General features: G+C 36.9%; 1 protein-coding gene across 2 annotated transcripts in view; it reads left to right on the forward strand.

Annotated features, from left to right (window-relative positions):
- The window catches only part of RYR2 (ryanodine receptor 2), a 376,644-nt gene that overhangs the window by 78,152 nt on the left and 281,432 nt on the right, over positions 1 to 17,060 (forward strand). For both annotated transcript variants that reach the window (XM_066178844.1, XM_066178845.1), the window contains exon 2: positions 14,109 to 14,228. In XM_066178844.1, the coding sequence (XP_066034941.1) occupies positions 14,109 to 14,228 (120 nt within the window). The remainder of the gene's footprint in view (positions 1 to 14,108; positions 14,229 to 17,060) is intronic.

A 17,060-nucleotide genomic window follows, 5' to 3' on the forward strand; every position in this document is an offset into this window, starting at 1 on the left:
CTGATTTACTAATGATATATGTGCATGTGTGAATGTGAGAGTATGTATGTATGCATACACAAGTCTTGTTCTATGGTCTTTAGGTTGTAGTCCTATCAGCATGCTCTGTCATGCCTCAGGCTTGCCAGCTTTTATTAAATATCCTTTTCTACTCTGGTACTTACTGTGAGAATTTGTGATTGCTGACCTGTACTTTAGTTCTATTATCTTATGCCTTCCCATAAAAATTGGACATGGGGACAACTGGTAATGCTGACCCAACATGAAAAGTACAGCAGGACTTAGAGCAGCTATTCAGTTCATTTTTTTTTTCCTTGACATTAGTTTCTTTCCTAATGGCACTAATTTGGACATAGATGGATGGCTAAAGCCTGACTGCAGCAATTCCACTCCTCATTCTGGGACACCCAGTTGTGTGGAAGCTAGACTGCCAAAGCCTCATAAAATTTATACTTTCTTCACAGAATTTTCATGTGCTTTTCCTGGTTCATCTAAATGTTTTGGAGCAGCTGACAGAGCACTGGGGAGGTGGCTGGCTCACAGTTTGTGCCAGTTGAGGTCTGTAAATCCTGAGTTGCCTCAGGATTTATTCATGTTCCATTATGTTGACTGTGGCTACCCCTTAGCTATTTGGGGGCTGAAGTCTGCATTGCACGTTTTTGTAAGTTAATACCAAAGCTGGGGAGAAAATGGCCTTGTGACCTGGGACTCAGGGGTTGTGAGTAGAGGTGGAATAAATGACTGACAGCTTCTTTTGAATATCCAGATTTGCACATGATTCAGGTTGAAATTAGTAAGATAGGTATTCTTTGCTTGGTCTTTACTTGATTTGGTTAAGGCACTGGGCAGTAAAAGAAGGCGAGGAAAGTTCACTCTGTGCTATTTGTTGTTATTTAAGATACAGCTGTTATTTCAATAGTTCTGCAAAGCTTGTCTAAATTTCTTGACATTTGATGCCTGTAGCTCTTGTGAGTTAGTTTTCATACTGCCTCTTCACTGGAAGAGAGTCTTCTGAAGAAGGCAAAAGTTTTCCTGTTGCCTCTTATTGGACAGGTTTCTGTAAGCATGCTTAGGCTGGGGTTCACCTCACTTAAACTGTGACACCTAAATGTTGGTCACCCCAGCTTAGCTGATCATTGAAAGAGTACAAGGAGAGGAGTAAGATACCTGTAGAGGGTGATTTATCATGGCTCTCTTTGGTCCCAGTTTCCCAAGGTGTCTTGCTTTTTGGGAAACTGATCTCCTGCCATCCGCTGCAAGGGAAGCTGAAGCTGAGTAGCTCCAAGTGACAGATGTAGTTAAACAGACTTAGCTGAGTGGATTTTAGGTGCTTTAAAGGTGGTACATCCTAGTCTAAAGGCTTTGCAGGGGCTCAGTGAGCCAGATGGACTCAGTAGAGTCAAAAGAAACACATAAGGGCTTGTGGTTTTTAGTCTCTTTGGTACACAGATGATTGTCAGCGTAGCTCTGCTGCCATGCTTAAAAGTTGTTTAAATAAACACTACAATTAGTGAATCTAGAGGACAAGCATTGAAATATAATTATATATAAATAAACTTACATGCATGTAGTGTGTTCAAGGCAATGTGAAAACTTCCATGAAATTGTGGCTTATGCCTTTGTTTTAACAGTAAATGTTAAAACATCAGTTAAAATGAATGAATGAAGAAAAATGGTAATGAAAAGTGAAATTCCTTGTAATAAGTATATGAGTTATTACATTGTATTCTGTGATTTAGACTTATCTTACATTAAGAATTAAAATTTTAAAATATCCCAACACAGCTCTTTAGTCATGTAACATATGAAGAAAAATAAAGAAAAAATGCCCAACATTAAAAGATCCAGCCTAGATTTTCTTTGGCTCAGATGAAACCATTGTACTGAATCTATTCCCTGGTTAAAATCTTCTTTTCTCTTTCTCAGACGTCTCTAATTTACAACTAATAGTGTGATTTTTAGCAAGCATGGCACTTGATAAAGACCAGCCTGTGAAAAACAGGCTATACATAGAACTTCATACTGGAAATAAAAATGTTTGTTTTTCTGTTGCCTTAATAGCAATTCTAACATATTCTGGAAGGTCTTCTAGTATATCAGATGCAGCTCCTATGATAACATGATACTTTATACTGTCCCAGTACTCTCAAAGTACTGTGGAAACAATGACAAAATTTCTTATTATTAAAGAAAAATGGGAAAAATGGAGTTCAGCATATGATCATGAAATCAATATTTGTGGATTTTTCCTTTCAGCCATTATTAATCTACTTTTAACATTTGTTTGTTTGCGAAAATGTAAGGGTTTTAAAAAAATGTAATACAGAAACGTTATTTCCACTGTATAAACAGACATGGCAAGAATTTGTTCATGTTTGGGCTTTTTGCCCTTTCTCCTAGTTGGGAGCATAGTGAGGTGTATCATTTATCCCATGTCATGTAAAGTGTATATATATATTTATATTTATGAAAGACCAAAACATGAATATACAAGTATAAATTTGTGATTTATAGTGTTTAAGTTTGTCCTTGTGCATAATTTTGTGTATGGAAGCATTTGAAAGTTAGAGTTGAAGTAGCTGAAACATACTCCTGCTGTTTCAATATTCTTGGTGATTTTCCATTTCACTGGCTCATGTACAGTAGCTGGTGAGTTTGTTCAAGGGAATAAACAGGAATTAAAAATCGAGCTGTCTCTGAATGTTACATTGCAACGTGTACACAAGACTGAAAGGTATTTTTGCACCTACTTAATAACATATTTTTGGGACTCACAGTTCACTGCAGCCTTCTGTCACTGCAGCTGATTAAAATCTGTGATGAGTTACCTGCTGGCTCGAGTACCTGGTGATAGAAAGCTGTTTTCCTGTGTGCTTGAAAATTCCTTAATGTTTCTAAGTTAGCAGTATACAGTGTGTTAGTTCAATCTTTCAGCTTTTCCATGAATTGTTCAGCTCCACAGGAAGACTGTGAAGGAGTTGAGATAAATGATTAAATAACTGAGTGCCCTAAAAACTAGGATAATGAGAAATTCTTTTAGGAACCCATAGTTTTTTTACTATTTCAAGTCAGGATCAGCACAGAATGCATGGGGATCTGCTTACTATTCTGTTAATACCTGCACAGCATCTTTAATAACCAAGTCTTCTACCTCAGGGTACTTCTGTTTCTTATGCAGAAATTATCAATCCGGTGCTACTATTGCACAAAGTATTTCAGTCTTTATATACTAAAATTATTTTTCAGTTTATAACCAAAAATGGAAATGGAATGGTAGTGCAGTTGTTACAAAATGTACAGTGTATCCTTCTCTGGAGGAGGCATTCTATGATGTTCTCCAGTGCTAATTGAATAGGAGCAAGTTACAGCTCTTGGTAAAGTACAGAGCAATATCCTATGCTCACTAAAACCGCTGGCTAGGTTGCTGCTGGATGATCTGGACCTAAATTCTGCCACAGAAATCTGACTTTTGGCAGACCCTGCCTGTCAGTGTCGTAAAATACAAAATATGTTCTGTTTGAGGAGGGAATGGTGCAGATATGACCTGCTCAGGTGTTTCAATTTTCAAGATATTGATGCTGGAGATGTATCATTTCAGGATGCCACAGATCTGCCTCCCTACCCCATCCCCTATTTCACAGCATTTCAGGAGTTGCCAAGAAGTAGCCTATTAATGTCAGAAACAGCAGGCCCAGAGGCCAGCTAGAGCATTTGGCTCCTGTCAAAATATTTTGGGATTATTTTCGCACCTTGCCTATTACATCTTGTTGATACCATGTAGCATCTTTCCTACTGCTATTAGGAAAGACTTCTGTCTCTTCACAGCCTTTATGCCCGTGGGGTTTTTTTTTACAGTATACAGAGGAAATGGGACATAAGTAGTTTAGAGACTGCTTCTGGGGACAGCTGTTGCCAGGTAAGCTCTGTGATCATAGTCTGTCGTGATGTCTCAAATAAAATGAAGAGTTTTTGCCTAATTACAATTTTCTAGGACATATCAAGGTAATTTTATGGATCATATTACATTGGTTTGAAACATAATTTTAAAAAAAAGTAATATTTTTTTCAAGTTTTCTGTTATCATAAAAGTGAGGTTAAAAGTAGAGCTGGCAAGTTAAAATAAAATGCTCAATTACTGTCGTCCAGATCATCTTTCTTGAAGCAGAGAGAGAAGCAGAGTTCACTAAAAACAGAGCTACAATGGTGTGAATTGTCATACAACTTGATTAAAGTTGTAAAATAAATACAGCTTAACTACTGTGATTCAAAATTGGGGTAAAGTGAACAAGAACTGTCAATATGGTCTGAGGTTCCTGGCTGGATGAATGTTTTCCTGATAACCCTTTCCTTGTAAAGCTGAGTACCATTACTAGGTATTACCATTACTGAGTATGCCTGACAATAAAAAAAAAGGACCCTCTCAACTTTGCCTAGTATATTTCACATCCTTGGCTATTCCAGTGCTGCTGCCTTGACTGGCAGCTGGTATTATGGGTAGAACATCCTCCCTCCAAAATAGAAATAGTTTTATTTTTGTCACACAATATACATGTAAATTATAATATGCTAGGTATGGTGATTTATTCCTAAATGTAATCAAGATCAGGCTGCCTCTGCTTGGCATTTTGTCTTTCATGTAGTGATGTACCGGGGTATGTGGAAAGGCCAGCAAAAGTCTCCTCCTTTCTTCCTGCTGCTCAGTGTGGCCAATTATGTGTGCATCATTACAACTGAGGCAGAGGAAATATCAGAGAGGCTTTTGAAACTGATGTTTTAGTTGTGGGAGAATAACAGAGTACACCTGAGAAGAAGAATTTCTATGAGCTAACTGGAAATTCAGAAGCAAATGTCATGGATTTTTTTCAGGGATAGATGGATAAGAAATTAAAAATTAAATCCATAAAAAGAGTTCCATATTCAGGGGAGGATGGTGATCTGTACCTGGTGTTCTCCTGCTATATGTAGCTCTAGCTTGAATCACTACGTGCAGTCAAAATCACTAATCACCGCTCTTTCAATGTATCAGTCCCTATTTATTCTGCTGCCTCTTTTAACCTTCTTTACTTGATGAGAAGAGCAGTAAGATTTTGATATTGTGATTTTGCAAAATATGCGTACTGTTCAAACCTGATGATAATTGTGCTAAACAGAGGAAGAATATCTCAGCTGCAGGCCACAGGCAGCCTTGGAGCCAGGCATCTGACCTATTCATTGTTGCCTGTTCCCAGGGCCCTGCAGGTAAGGCCACCAAGCAGACTTCCAGCTGCTTTATTGTATTGTATATATTTTCCTATCACTGTACTTTTGGAGGCTTTTTCTTCTGAGGCTTTTTTTTAAAGGCTAAACAAATACAGCCAGTATGTTGGGGGAAAAGGTCTTAAGCACAGGGGAATAACTTGAAAAATGAGAAGTTTGGTGAGAGAGCTGGGAGTGAAATTCATCTGCCACTTGTGTCAATTTAGTGTTCTTCCTGCCAGCTGCACTGTCTCTACAATTTATTTCCTGGTATCTAGGCATTATAGTTTCTTCGATATGAAGTTTATAGTGTAGTGTTCTAAGACTGCTGCATTTTTTATTTTGTGCAATGTGAAATAGGTACATTGGGGCAGGTTAAGAGATAAAAGTTGAAGAGCAGCTGTCTTCGGAGACAGTGGGTATTGGTTCCTTTTTTGAAGGTACAACCAATATCTTTAATGAAAAAAATAAAAACTCTTTTGCACTTGATTATATAGTGAAGATGTCTAGGAACTGCGTTTTCAGTGTAATGATTGCTTGGGGTTTCATAATATGGTTCAGCTCCAGCTGTGTGATGGCCTTTTTGTGGCATTTTAAGCTGGGTAGAGATTGAATATTGGCAATAGCTCTTTTTGACATCCCATCTTAATGGTTTTATTAATGGTCTACAGGAAAGAATAAGTCTTAAATTCAAGATGCTCAGAGAGGAAGTTGTGAACAGTAGTCTGAGGGAGTTTTTTAAAATGGATTTAGTCTAAGAAGAATTCAGAAAGGTGGTAGACTTCTCATGGAAACAAGGAGGTATCTTGTGGTAAATATGTGAAGTGAAAGGGTTAATCTCATAAATTATAGCAGCTTCAGAATGAAAGCAGGGAGAAATACTGACAGAGGATCACATGGCTGAAACAGATGAAGATGGGAATGAATCTTTTCCCTCTCTCCAAAAATAAACTTACAGGTGAGTCTTTGGGAATTGGAGGGGAAAGTCACATGATTGATTGGGATGCTGCAAAATACCAGTTTGTCAGAGCACCGAATTGGAGCAATTCAAGAAAAAACTGCTGAGAAAAGATGAAGGGAAGAGAAGGTGAACTAGAATGGAATGTGCAGACTCAAGCAGATGGTCATATTACAAACTTAGCTGCCTGAGACTGCTCACAAGATCCAAGACTGGGGGCTGATGAACCTTTTCTCACGTATTCTTGCGTGAAAGGGATGATGTAGAGGGGAGGTTTTTGCAGTCTGAATTGGAATGAGAGGACCTTGTTCATGAGAGAGGTGTGTTCCTAGAGACTTCTTGCTCTGAAACTCATTAATAGGAATACACAGGAAAAACTATGTTCAATTTGAGTCTCAGTATTTTGTGACCTTGAACAAATTATTTGCTTTAACAAGTGCCTCTGTTTTCCAGCTGAGATTAATGAGGTATTTCTCAGAAAAGTGTTGTAAAACTAAAATGCTTCAGTGATTATTTTCAGATACAGCATTTTTAGATACTGTTGAAGCTCGGGGTTTATTGGCTGTAGAGTGCTCTGGGGTCATTAAGTCCTTGCTATTTGTTAGAGTCAGTTTGCTACCTTAATAACTGACTCAGATAATAGAGATAATCTTGTGTTTGCCTGCAGAATCTCTTAGGCACGTTTTCTAGCATGCTCTTACCTCTGTCTTTACAGCTACTGTTATTCACACCAGTGAAATCAAATATAGCATAGAAATCTCCCATGCTGTAATCACACGTTTGAGTGCAGAAGAGGCATAGCCTGGAACTAGTGAGTGAGGGTGTAATGCAATAGATTCTTATCAAATTGCTAGAATAGCTGCAATTACATCAGAGATAAATTTGAAATACTGGAGCTGTTGAGAAACTGAAATCGGCCTACCAGATGTTTGTGTTTAATTTAGTAGCTGCGCTTCATTGCAGATGTTTTGTACTACTCCTCTGTCAACTGTGTCAGATGCAGAGTTAGCCATTGCTAACTATGGTAACAGCCAAATTTATTATTAGACACTGACAGCTGAACTTGGCATTCTTTTGAAGATTGTAGTACCACAGCAGCTAATTGGTGAAAAATAATAAAATGAACCATGTAATTTGGAAATATGATCATTAGCAGACATATTTTTAGGAGAAGTGCATGCTAGCACATGGACTTGAATGCGGAGACCAAATTTGACACTGTTTCATGATGACTCGGTGGAATAAAGAGCTGGAAGAGGAAGCGTTTGGATTATATGTATATCATACATCTGCTTTCAGTGTGTAGTTTGCTCGAGGAGGTGGCTAGCATGTGCAGCTGAAGGTTACAGTCACCTAAGATACCACAGTGGTGCCCAGCCAGACCAAAGCCACTGCTATGCTTGTTTCTCCATGGAGCACTTCTCAGAGCATGGAAGGTGCATTGTTACCTGGTTGTGCTGGAGCCATGCATTCTGTTTGTTCATTTCCCTCTAATCACACTCTTCATTTCCTTTGGGTGGCTGTGGAACACAGACATGTTTGAGACACTCTGCAGTGTTGAAGCACAGCTCCTAGATAAACTCTGCTTTGCCATGTAGCATCACACTATCCATGTGGTGTGTAACAAGTTTTTTCCCTTGTATTTAGTTTTTGCTTTCTGACGGGCTCTTTGTATAATTGTTCTTTAGTGAAGACTTTTTGTTTTTGTTTTTTTTGCTGCCACGTGTCTTTAGTATTGCAGATTGCCATGACATTGCTGTAATGTTGCAAATTATTTTGATGACTAAGTTGGAACCTTTTGGGGAAGGAGGAGGTAACGTGGTTATTGTACTAGCAGCCGGCTTCATAGTACTGTGTTGAGAACTACCAGCAAATATGGTCTTGTGGAATTCCATCTGTTCTGCCTGGGGTTTTCTTTCTCAAAGGAGAATTCCACTGGAATAAGGTTGAATTCTTAGGAAATTACTCCTCCTACAGGATAAAACTAAAACATGTACAATTAAATGTGTTCAGACCATTTAGAGTTGCGTGACCAGAGAAGTCATCTCTCTGCTTCTCAGCCTCAGGCAAGTTCAGCTATGCATGAATCATCCTGAAAGAAGCTTTCTTGAGCAGTTTTTGCAGTCTTGTAATTGTGAAGCTTCTAAACTGGTCTGTAAAAATGCTTTATTTTCAGAAAACTTTTCCCTGACCGTCTAACACTTATTTCCTTAATGCAATAAGGAACAGTATTGCTTGTCCTCTATTCCGTGTTTTAGTGACAAAAATACCACTGGTGCCAAGTTTTCCATAATCTAAGTGGACTGCATCCCAGCAGTTTTCCTGGATCTTTCCTGTTTTTCTGTAGGGTATCATCAGTCTTTTTGCCCTCTGTCCTTCCCCTGTTCAAAATGAAGGGTCAAAATGGCTGAATTGCACTATTGCAATGGTGATCTGCAACCCAGCAGATAGCGTAGCTGTGGTTCAAGCTCAGATAGAGTAATCAAAAGTTTGTGGCCTTTTCTTACTTTCATCACAGTCTTTGTGTTCAGATGTCAGAAGCTCTAGAGTCATTTTCCTAAAGTGGTATTTAAAATTTGGTAGTTTGTTGAAGGCAGTGGGTGATCAGTCAAGAATAGAATTAACAGTTAAGTAATGCTAGTCTCTGTGTGTTTGGTTGCTGTCTTCTATACAGCTGTTGAAAAGCTGTTTAATCTCTGCAGATCATAGTTGCATGTTATGTATGTGGTGTTTCATAAATCTTGTGCATCAAGGCTTCCATTTGTTGTCTGCAGGGACTTGGAGAAGGAAACACACCATCTTAACTTGTTACTTCTCTGTTGTAGCTTTTTGCTTTCTAAAGCACAGAAAGAAAAACCAGTTGCTCTGGGGCAACTAGTAGTAGTAGTAGTAGTAGTAGTAGTAGGGCTTCTGTCAAGACTTAGTATGTTGTGTATGTTACTCAGATGCCCATCATAAAAAAAGTTGCCTCTGATTTTTGATTTTTCTTTTTTTTTTGGCTGGCCAGATGTCTAGAGTCATCTTAGGGGTATGATTTGTGAATCCTATTATCCTGTTAGCATATGGTTGCCTGTAATTGTATGAGTCTTGTGCTTGATGACCCACAGGTCCTTCAAACCATTATGCTGCTCTGTAATTTAGTGTTTATCTCAACAAGGCAAAGGGAAGTTGAAGTGGAGTTTATAAGTCAAGAAGTATTCTACAGTTTTCCCTCGGCAGAAAGCAGTTTGTACTGCCTAAACTTCTATTTGTAAATCTACAAAATAGATTAAAGTGTGTGTGGCACCTATTCCCATTGCACGGTTCAGCTCCACAGCTGAACAGTAAATCGGATGCAGTGAAGCAGAACTCTGCTTGTGTGGAATTTGAGTGACCTATTAAAAATTGAAATATTAAATTAAAGTCTGCCATGAGATCCTGATTTATAGCATATGGAAGTTGAGGAAACCTTCCACTGACTGCAGTATTTGTCATATAAAACAGCAGTAGGAATTTGAATGTACAAGCATAACTTAACAAGTTTAATCTTTGAATGTTGAATTTTGTAAATGTCTCTACACTGTTTCAGAATTGGTATTGTCAGGGAACAGCAGAAACACAGAGTCGGCGTTATATCTTTTAGGAAGGTAGTTATGCATAATCAGATTGTGAAGAGCACAGCAAATTATTTGAATTAGTAATAACTCCTGTGTTGTTTGTTACATTCTCTGCAAAGAAGTAAAATATATAGTATAAAATCTGAAGTCAAGGAAAATACTTGAAAAAGGTTGCCTGTTTTTGTCATGAAATGGAAGGGAAATATGAATGTTATAGTCATGATGTGATGAGTTTTAAGACCTCGGACTGAAGCGCATACAGTGTTTCTAAATAAATGTACTGCTACTTTATTTATCTTCACCTTTTCCTGCAGAGGATTGTAGCAAAAGTATACTTGCTTTTCCAATACTGTGCTTTTCTTTCATGGTTAAAATAAAACACTTGGAGGTAGTAATGGGATAGCTTGTAAAACAGGAGGATGACATACTGTAGAAAAATGTATTTTGCATTCTCAGAAAATGGAGAAAAAAAGAGAAATTATTCAGTCTTTCTTACCTTTTGACTCCCCATTAACAGATATGAATGAATTCAGAAGTTATAGAAATATGTGAAATGATGAAAAGTTTAAAGAACTACAATGTGCAGAATAAAAATAAAATGAAACTAAACGTGATGAATATTTAAAAAACTCCAGCCAAACAAACCACCAAGTATCAGGTTTCCAGGAAAATGCCACAACAAATACTCCACCCTCCAAATCCCAGATATGCCCATGTTGAAGAGGTATTGCACTGTAGATGTGCCCACCTGTGGGAATTGCCAGACACTTGTAGTTCTTTAATAGTATTAACATTGAGAAGGTTAAGGATTAGTCAGAACTGACATTACATGGGAGATGACAATTTTCAGGGTTTAAAAGGACACAGTAACACTATTGCAAGGAAATATATGCATTTATAAATGTGTGAACAATAGGGCAAAAACATATCTACATATGCATACATTTGTATGCACATGTACATATGTGTTTTTGTCCAGTTGTAACTTGAAATTGGTGGTTTTGGAAAAATACACGTAGTCAAAATGTTCGTGTTGGAACATAACTTGGACAGATCTTGACATGAGAAATTAACCTTTCTTCTTGACTGGGCAGTATATATTTCATGTAATTTTAGGAGATTTGAGTATATTTCCTGGAGAAGTCAAAGAATTGCTGCAAATGAAAGTAAGTGCTATTAAGGAGCTTGAGAACTTGCTGTTTTAATAATATACCTTGAGAGCAAACCCATGCTCTTCCCTCATTAACCTGGTCTTTTTGAGTGCAGTTCTAAGAATGCAGTTCCATAATTACCTTTCACATGATCTGACAATGGCATCATACCTTTCGTAACCTTATGTGCCAGTTGTTTCAACACTGCCTGAGCTAGAACAATAAGTTCTGCAACACTGTGACTCTGTGGCCTGAATTAAGAGAGCATTTATTGTGACCATCTCCATAGAAAACAAAATATAACAGAATTGAAATTTGATTTGTTTTAATAAACATGTCCTGCCAGCCCAGAAATAAACTTTGGAAAAGGGTATGTGAGGGTGATTTATTTTCATGAAATTGTAAGCATTTATGAAGAAAAAAAGCATAAAATTTCTTTTTTTGTTTGCCAAGTGTGTAACAAAATAATCCATGTATACTGTACACTGCACAGAGAAAGCAGGGGAAAATGTTTGCAAAATGAATGGAGTAAGTTTGTGTGTCAGGAAATTTAGTAGTTGCTTGTATTCCTGTTCTTAATCCTCCAACAGTCAGCATCTGCGTTATACATGTGTGCTTGGTAATTGAGCTTAATTGGTTTGCAGGGAAGGGTATGATCCTTAGATCATATTATTAGATCCTTAACTAAAATTAAGTACGTCAGGGACTTGCTCCGAACCAACTTATATTTTTACTGCTGTCAGTGTAGAATAAGTTTTGTGGATGGGTTATATAGAACATTTTTCAGATGTTCTCTAAAAACCTAGCATACAATGGTAGAAAATGGGGCAGTACAGAACAAAACTGGTGGCTCATTACAGTAGAAAGTAGCCCTTCTATGTTGTTTGCTTCTGTCTGTGGAGGTACAATGTTATGATCTTCTTTAGCAACCCTTTTTGGAAACAACTCTATAACACAATGGTGACAGGGTTACTGACATTTCCATTCTGCTGGGGTGGTTACTTCCGGAAGAAGGGCTGGGAAGACAAAGAAGAGGCAGAATGTATTTATATAACTTCAATCTAACACCTGTATTTTTGATGTGAAAAGAAACTTTATTTGAATAATCAAGTGTAGTTACGATTAGGAAATAGTAATGTAGTGCTTGAAAAACGAACATAACTGCTTGCTCTCCCCCCAAATGCTCTGGGTTTTAATAGATGATGTTACTGTTACAAAGAATACACAGCAAAGCTGTTAGGTCTGTATGTGTGGTCTTTTCAATCCTTGATATTGGCCTTCAGGGATTTTTCTTTGTTAGCTACGATTTTACAGAGTGAACTTCACCAGTAACATATGCGTGTATTACGTTTTTTGGATTTAATGCCTGACTGGAAGCAGTTATTACTTTTCACCTCTATAATTGTGAATTGCAGCATGGGCACAGTTGCTGGTATACAAGGAACACTGCTTTACCTACACTTACCTTTTCCATATAGGGACAATTAAAAAAGGAGAACAGGAATTCAATTTTTCGAGTGTCCAATTAAACCCTATGTAAGCTCCCGTTCTTTTCAGACTGAGATGCACTTGAATTTAGTCTAGTTTAATTATTTGAGGGAAGTAAATGGAACCAAATGAAAACTAGCTTAATTCAGGATGAATGTTTTTGGGTGGCTTCAAATTATTCAGTTCAATTTAAATTCAGGCGTTTATTTAACTTGATGAACTTTTTTGAACGTCCCTCTTTCGCAAGCTGCCTATGAGAACAACTCCTTTTTGGTAAACATTCCTGCTTTAATGCATGCATTTTTGTAGTCTCAGCCTGTTCTGCTTCCAGTTACGTGCTTCATCCTGTAGTTTTATTGGTCAATTTATCTAGTTTTATTTACAGTGTTAAATATGATCTTTTCAGAATCATTCATTTGAAATTTATTATCAGAAACTCATAAATGAATTGGCAGAATGCATAGGGAGAATTTTTTTTTCTATCCCAGAACAGAAAATCTTTGTTAGAAAATAGACTCATTGCAACAAAATTTTCTTTCCTTAACTTGAACCATATTTCTACAGAGATTCTCCAGCTGCTGGTTGTGTTACTTAGAAGAATTGATTTAAATGAGGGTTTGCCTTTGTTTTCTCGGGCCTGTTTATAAGATCTTTAACTATTACTACACAGAATTAGTCCTGTAAAATTTTCATTAATTAAGGACTAAGGTATTTTGCTTTGTTGTGTGCAAGATATCTTTGGTTTCTCCTAGATCCTCCTTTCTCTGAAATACTGAGCAGAGCTATGTGACAGCTGTCCCGATAGCTCATTTTCCCTTTTAATTCTGAGTATTTCCTGCCCCTCTTTATATGCTTGCTCATTAGGATAAGCACAGAACACTTACTTGGCAAGTTAATAAAAGTCTATTAAACTCAGTATAAGATAGTGGTAGTACTTCCTCTGATAAGCTTCAGCACTCTGCTTAGTCATCATTCTTTTATTTCCTTCTATCACAAAGTCTCCCTTGCTCGCAAAAGTCTCAGCAAGTTACCACACCTCTTTCTGTTAAGACACTGTGGGTAGTTCTCTCCACAGCTTTTACAAGGAGCTGCAGTGTGGCGACATTAGCTTTTTGTAAGAAAAATCCTTTACTTACACAAGATTAATACTTTTCAACTTACTTCAAAAAGACTGAGTTATGAACTCTATATACAAAATTAGTCTGAAGATAGGAAAAATATTTTTTCTTTTGTTTACTTATTGCTTTACAACCTTCTAAGCAAGTTGCACTAACTAGAATATGTGCAGTATATACACAAACAAGTTAATTCAAATGTGTATGGTACCCATTAATTAATTGATTTTAAGATTTTCTGCTTCTTTGCATTGTACGACTGACCTATGAAAGAAATACTAATTCCCGTGTGCTTTGTGTGTAGTTAAAATAAAACTCCTTCTCTGACTTTTATTACCAGGACAGGCAAACAGAAATTGCACATATGCAGTTATTATAATTATTTTAATTGATTTACCCACAGTTACAATTCAAAATAAAAACTGTGCTGAGGTTTGATTCTGCTTGTGTTCCGGGGCAACAGTTTGTGCATTTAACAATGGTTTTTTAAAAGCTTCCTTAGGTCTTGTTGGGTCAGAAACATAACCCTAGTTCTTTATTTCCTTTTTTTTTTTTTTTTTGGTAGGATGATGAAGTGGTTCTGCAGTGCACTGCAACTGTTCACAAGGAGCAACAGAAACTGTGTCTTGCTGCAGAAGGATTTGGCAACAGGCTTTGCTTTTTGGAATCCACATCTAATTCTAAGGTACCACTGAGTATTTTAATTGTTATTTCATGTCACAAAGCAAAGATAGTTGTAACTTGCTTGCTTTGATGTAATTTACACGAATCTGTCAAAGAGAAGGGAAAAATCAAATCTATCAATAATGTAAGAAATATTTAATGCCCATTCAAACTTCAATTGTTTTTTGGCTGGACTCTAGTGTGGTGTTTTCTGTTTTGGGTTTACTTTAAAACTAGTTAGCTGCAGAAGTTCACCCCAAATAATATGCTTGTTATTTTGCTTGTGTGAACTCAGTTGTAGTAATTCATACTGCAACTCAAAAGAAAAGTTGATTGGTCTGATTCTAAATCGACAGAAAAGAGAGCAATTATTATATCTGTGGTAAGTTTTTATTCTTTGGCATTTATATTGAAATGATTATTACTTTGAGACCTGATTCCGTATTTGGGCATAGTGCAAGTATCAAAATTACCTCACCTAACATGTTTTATCTAAGCCTCCTCTAACTGGTGTATATGCAGTAGATAGAATAGTTCGAAAAAATAACTTCGCTGTTTATTGCAAATACGGGATTTTGTTTCGCAATCACATATGCTCAAATAAATGTTATGAAGACAAAAATGGGCCTCATGAGGGCAGAACTGGTTTTGTGGACAAAGTTATGGATGTACTTGGACATTTTATTCGTAGACAGGGAATAACATTGTTTAACATATTTGTTTGTTCTTTAGTTAAGATATAAATATTCAACAAGAAAATACAATTAAGGTAAAGCATCTGGAAAGACATCTAGAAAGATTTAGAGCACAAAATGATGGTTATCCTGGAAGCTTTCATAACATCACTTTGATTTTCCCTGATACTTCATCGAGTAATGCTTCATTTTCTGTCTCATCATTTTAAATGTATTATTCATAATAATAAATTTTTCACTAGGATATTAATGATTCATTATAATAGCAGTGATCTTGATGAAGTAATTCATGCTGCTCTGTTTTAAATGAATCTTTTTAACAATAAAAATGTGCTAGGATAGAAGTGATTGTAGTGCTAGTTGCCTGTGAGGCCTGAAAGTTCCATTCAATGAATTTGTTATCATTCAGTAAGTTTGGATATTAAATCTGCAGTCTCTCCCCATATAAAACTCCTGAATATTCCTGTCTTTAAGGAACACAGTGTAGATTTCAAATCAGTTTTGTGTGTTTGTTTGCTGATGCTGCTTTTTCTCCTTGTTTTATGAAACAATCTGTATTCTGCTCATTCTTCATGAGCTTGGGGTTTTAAAAAAAGCAAACAAATGAAATCCCATCCAGCTCATCTGTGTGTTAATTTTTAAGGGCTGACAGTTGCTAGGATGAACTCATCTGAAGTCATTTGTAGATAAAAATACTGAGCAAGCCATAAAATTATCAAATCCTTAAAGCAAAATTGACTGTTAATAAGAATCAATAAAAATGTTTTTATTCCTCATGTCTGTATCCACAGCATGTTACTATTGCATTATATAAGGAGGAACATAGGAAGTATTCAAAGAGGTATGTGATAATTTGAAACAAGTTCCAACAGAGGTCTTGAGCCTGTTAAAAAAATTCTATGCACGTCTTAGAGGCTGTTTTCCAGTTAGAGTGGAATTGTGATGCACTTCAATGCAAAAAGTTGCGTGGCATCTGATTTACAGTCAGGGATCAAGGATGGAATGCAAACCCAAGCACCAGTAACAGGCCAAACATGAGTAATAGACTTCAGCTATCATCCTGGACTTGCATTTTTGAGAATGCTTATTACTATCCTGTGCTTTTTTCTAATATCTTTCAGGATGTGGGTCCTCATGGTGTAGCTGACATTTTATTAGCACAACTTCTTTGTGTGCACTTTACTGCCTCAGGATCACAAAATAATTCTCACTACTTAAGTAATGGTCAAAATTGAAGATATATCTTGATAGAATAATTTTTTAACTGCTGACTATTAATACTTACCTCTGTACAGTAGTAACAGTGGGAGATAAGGCAACAGATACATGTACAGGCAAAGTAACACAAGGAGTTCATTCACCTGTTCCCATGAGCAGGCGGGTGTTCATCCTGAGGATAGCAAGGCTTTGTTATGCATCATGGTGGCTTGCAAAGACAAATGCTGTCATTCTGAACACCCCCTGCTTTCATTTTTCATCCCACCTGCTCTATACGCTGAGCATAAGGTCATATGGTCTGGAATATCCCCTGGCCTTGTTGGAGTCAGCTGTCCTGACTGTGTCCCCTCACAACTCCTTGTCACTTCCAGCCTGCTCGCTGGCAGAGGGAGTTGAGGACCAAGTAAGGTCTTGACTTAGTGCAAGGCTTAAAATTGCTCAAATTGACCCCATATCTTGAAGAGCAAGATAACAGATAAGCAAGACATCAGGTCTACGTTATGTGTAATTTTATTTATAGGAGGCAGTCCTGAATATAAAATACACAGGCTTGCCCAAGATAAATGCATGACTACCTCATCTGTAGAGGTGTAGTAGCTCAATACAAATATTTCTATTTCAATTTCTTCCAATTTCAAAGCGAATCTGTCTCAAAACAGATCTTGTTCTAGGAATAGGTTGCAATGTCAAGTGTATAACAATATTAGATTTATAAACCACGAAAAATTTTTAACACTGAAAAAGTTTCAGCAGCAAGAATAACAAAACCCAAAGAAGATGTGCTGAAGACAAAATTTGAAATGCTTAGTTTCCTTATCTCATGCAATTATTTCTTCAGCAAGTTTTGTCAAATCCATAGCATGAATTTTTATTTTGTCAGTAAGAAGAAGAAAATAAGGGATGCCTGTCAGAAAGAAAGGCAAAAGTCTCATTGTCATGGT

This window comes from Chamaea fasciata, unplaced genomic scaffold (genome assembly GCF_029207755.1).
Source record: "Chamaea fasciata isolate MVZ Bird 193981 ecotype frontalis unplaced genomic scaffold, bChaFas1.0.hap1 SCAF_3, whole genome shotgun sequence".
In the NCBI taxonomy this organism is placed as follows: domain Eukaryota; kingdom Metazoa; phylum Chordata; class Aves; order Passeriformes; family Sylviidae; genus Chamaea; species Chamaea fasciata.